Source organism: Temnothorax curvispinosus, unplaced genomic scaffold (assembly GCF_003070985.1).
Source record: "Temnothorax curvispinosus isolate PA1 unplaced genomic scaffold, ASM307098v1 QBEX01014746.1, whole genome shotgun sequence".
NCBI classification, from domain to species: Eukaryota; Metazoa; Arthropoda; class Insecta; order Hymenoptera; family Formicidae; genus Temnothorax; species Temnothorax curvispinosus.
This window is the reverse complement of record NW_020224526.1, coordinates 1-4,148: the sequence shown is the minus strand read 5'-3', so window position 1 is coordinate 4,148 and position 4,148 is coordinate 1. Positions and strand designations below refer to the sequence as shown.

Here is a 4,148-nt window from a genome sequence, read left to right as displayed (position 1 = left end):
GCAGGAACATCCCCTGCCTCAGAGCCAACAACAGCGGCAGCGGTATGATGGTGGTGCCGATGCCGCTGTGAACGGTTCGACGGAGGAGACGGAGCAAGTCCAAGAGCTGACGCTGAGGGAGGGAGATCCGGTGGTGGCGCTGGAAGCGATGCCCCAGCTACCGGCGCCAACCCCGACTGGTCCATCCGTGAGTACGGACCAGTCGGCGACCGTACCGCCGATATCGTCACCTGCAGAGACAGGAACGGGAGGAACAGAGGAAGGGAGCTCTGGATCAGAGACCCGGTAATGCCCCTCCAACGCCTGTTACAGGCAAACTTGAACCACGCCCGCGCTTCCCAAGATGTGTTTCTCCACACGATGGCGGAGCGCGGGTGTGGGCTAGGAGTGGCGGCCGAGCCGTATTGGGTGCCGCCCGATCATTCTCTATGGGCGGGCAGCCGGTGCGGCTTGGTCGCAATAACATGGAGGCAGACGGACGAGCCTGTTGCCTGTTCCCGGGTGGGGGCAGGTGACGGGTTTGTCATCGTCAAATGGGGTCGAGTCCACGTTGTGGGGGTATATATTTCCCCCAACGTGAATGTAGCCACATTCGAGGGGACACTCGCAAACCTAAAGGCGAGCCTGACAGGGATCCTGCCCGCGCAGCAAATCCTGGTGGCCGGGGATTTCAACGCCAAATCGGCGTTGTGGGGCTCCCCGGTCACGGACGCGTGGGGCGGGATCCTAGAGAATTGGGCGGTGGGCCTGGGACTGATCGTTCTCAACAGAAGCACGGTCCAGACCTGCGTGAGGCATCGCGGGGGCTCTATAGTGGATCTCACGTGGGCGTCCCCCGCCATTGCACGCAGGGTCGAGGGATGGAGGGTGGCCGAGGAGATTGAAACGCTCTCCGACCATTTGTTCGTGGAGATGAGTCTCCCGGTCGCCCTCCCGGAGGTCCGGGCCCGCCGCATAGAGGCGGAGAACCGCTTCCCGAGGTGGGCCCACAGGACGATTGATGGAGACATGCTGAGGGCCTCCGTCAATACTTCGCTGTGGGTAGACGACTTCTTCGTCAACGTCGAGGAGAAGAACGTGGATGAGATAGCCGCGAGGATCGGGGCAATCATGAAAGACGCGTGCGACGCGAGCATGCCCCGATCCCGGCCTCGTCCGCGCAAAGCGGCTTATTGGTGGACGGAGATCGCGGAACTCAGGCGCTCCTCCGTCCACGCAAGACGCGAATGGTTGCGTGCCAGACGGACGCAAGACACGCAACCGAGGCGTATGGAAGAGGCGGGAATAGAGTATCGCTCCGCCAGGCGGCTCTATTCCCAGGCGATTAGACGGGCCAAGGACAGGGCCTGGCAGGAGCTCCTGTTAGATCTGGACCGGGATCCGTGGGGGCGCCCCTATCGTATGGTCCTCAACAAACTGAGGACCTGGGCGCCCCCAGTAACGGAGTCCATGGCACCCGAGTTCTTGGAGGAAGTCGTTGACGCCCTCTTTCCCGACGACCCCGGGGAGAGGACGGGCGGCGGTCCCGCTCCCCCTGTAGTGGGACGAGGAACTCGAGGTGACCATGGGCGAGATGAAAAAGGCGGCCAAACGGCTGAAAGCCGGAAAGGCCCCCGGTCCGGATGGAGTTCCTGGCACAGCGTGGTCCTTGGCCACGGGGGAACTGGCCGAACACCTGAGGCGCCTATACACCGAGTGCCTCAGGACGGGCCGGTTTCCCCGCGCCTGGAAGGTTTCGCGATTGGTCCTCTTCCCCAAACCGGAGAAGCCCGCCGACCAGCCGTCGGCATACAGGCCAATCTGCCTGCTGGACGAGGTCGGCAAGCTCTTCGGATAATTGCCGACCGAATCGCCCAGCATTTGTCCCGGAGGGGGCCTGATTTGTCTCAGGCCCAATACGGCTTTCGAGAGGGCAGGTCGACGATCGACGCAATCAAGCGGATCGAGGCCCTCTCGAAGGCCGCGGCGGAGGGCTGGCAGGGTGGTGCTTGGCACCAGTTTCGACATTGCCAATGCATTTAACACCCTGCCATGGCCGGTGATAAGGGGGGCGTTGATTTATCACAACGTTCCCCCTTACATAATAGCGGTACTTTTTGACTACCTCCGGGACAGGCCTACGTCGACCAAGACGGCGTCGTTCAGGTCAGGCTGGTCGTGCGGGGGGTTCCGCAGGGGTCGGTCCTAGGACCACTCCTGTGGAACTTGGGGTATGACCATGTACTCCGAGTCGCTCTCTTCCCAGGCTGCTGGCTTAACGGCTTCGCAGATGACACCTTCTTGGGAGTCGAGGGCGACACGTGGGAGGAGGCAATCGCGAAGACGAAAGTCGCAGTGGGGATGGTCGTGGCAGCGATGAAGGAGGCAGGGCTGAGGGTGGCTCCCCAAAAGACACAGATAGTGTTCTTCTACGGCAAGAGGAGGGGGAAGCCGCCCCCAGCCCACATCGAGATCGAGGGAACCCGTGTCTCCGTGGGGGCTGAGATGAAAGTCTTGGGCCTCTGGTTGGATGGCACCTGGAGCTTTGGCGGGCATTTCGCCCGCCTGACCCCCAAAGTCAAGACTACGGCGAACAGCCTAGCCAGGCTTATGCCGAATCTGGGGGGAGCGAGCGGACATGCTCGCCGTCTATACGCGACGACCGTGCACGCCGTGGCACTGTATGGTGCCCCTGTCTGGGTGCAAGCGGTGAAAGGCTCGGTCCGCTTGCGGACGCAGCTGCGTCAGATGCAGCGGACCATTGCCCTTAGAGTGTCACGAGCATACTGCACGGTCTCGTACGCGGCGGCGACGGCCTTGGCGAGGCTCCCGCCCTTAGAACTCGCGGCTCAACAGTGCGCCGAAGTCTATCGGCGCACGCACGAGTTGCGGGCCAGGGGGGTCCGGATCACGCCGAGGATTCGCACCGCGATTAGGCTCCAGGAAAGGACGGCCATGGTCGAGCGTTGGGGGGCGTCGCTCATCAACGCCGAGTTCGGCCAAAGGACCGTCGACGCCATCCGACCCTGGCTACCCGAATGGTTAGCCAGTCGGAGATACGGTGTAACGTTCCACGCGGTGCAGATACTAACAGGACATGGTTGTTTCGGGGTGTATCTGCACCGCATAGGCAAGGAGGCCACGACCCGTTGCCACCACTGCGACGAGGATAGGGACACGGCGCAGCATACGCTGCAATACTGCCCTGCGTGGGCGGGGCTGCGCCGTGTCCTGATAGAAGCTATCGGGCCGGATCTCTCCCTCTCGGCGATTGTGGCGGCAATCGTCGAGAGGGAAGAGAAATAAAGGGCCTTCACCCAGTTTTGCGGCAGGGTGATGGCCTCCAAGGAGGAAGCCGAGAGAATCCGCCGGGGGGAGATAGACCCCCCCCTGGCGGCGGATCTCTCGCAATAATAGATTGCTGGATGGACGGGTCACCACTAGACAAGTCCATCCAACCGCGGGTATTAACGCGGTTCAGCGCCGCTATAAAACAAGCGGCACGAGACAGTGCTGTACCTCCGGGGATCCTCCCCGACGGGGGGACGCCCCGGAGGACGGAAGGTTCGGCGTCTCGGCGGGAGAACGGGGCGTCGAACCACCTCCCATAAAACAACGGGAGGAGTGACGGGGTGGCTGGTGTCCCCACTCCGTCACACATTCGATATCTGGCTCATATGAGTCGAGAGCTTAGCTCTTAGGTGAAGGCCCAATTGGGCCAGGCGTCGGGGGGCGTCCGGATGCAGTAATCACAAGTTCCCGGATCACAAGTCTCCCAATAGACGCAGAGTAGGACACTCGATGGGTTTTAGTGGATAGGTCACGTGTCACGCGGTGCCTTGGGGGCAGGCCCTTTCAGGGGTATCCCCCATAATCGACACCCGTGCGCGTGGAATCCCACACTCCCCTCGTCCTCTCCCCGGAGGGCGAGGGGGTCTTCCCCCTCCTAGACACAGAGGGGGCTGCCGGGCCACATACCAGACCTGCCAGTCAGGTCTGGGAACCCGGCAGGAGAAGATTTCCCATCGTTAAAAAAAAAAGTTAGGTTAGGTTAGGTTGTGACCGAACGATGCATAATCGGGCCACGGGGTACGCTATTTTGTCCTATTAGTCATCGGTCGCCACTCGGTTTAACCTTTATATACCGAGAAGGTAGGTATTCGTAATGA

At 61.5% G+C, this 4,148-nt stretch overlaps 1 protein-coding gene across 1 annotated transcript; it reads left to right on the top strand.

Moving 5' to 3' along the window:
• Nucleotides 1–360: 360 nt before the first annotated feature.
• LOC112464924 lies at nt 361–2,022 on the top strand. The gene has a single exon (XM_025032219.1). The coding sequence runs from the start codon at nt 361–363 to the stop codon at nt 2,020–2,022; it is 1,662 nt and encodes a 553-aa protein (XP_024887987.1).
• Nucleotides 2,023–4,148: the final 2,126 nt, after the last annotated feature.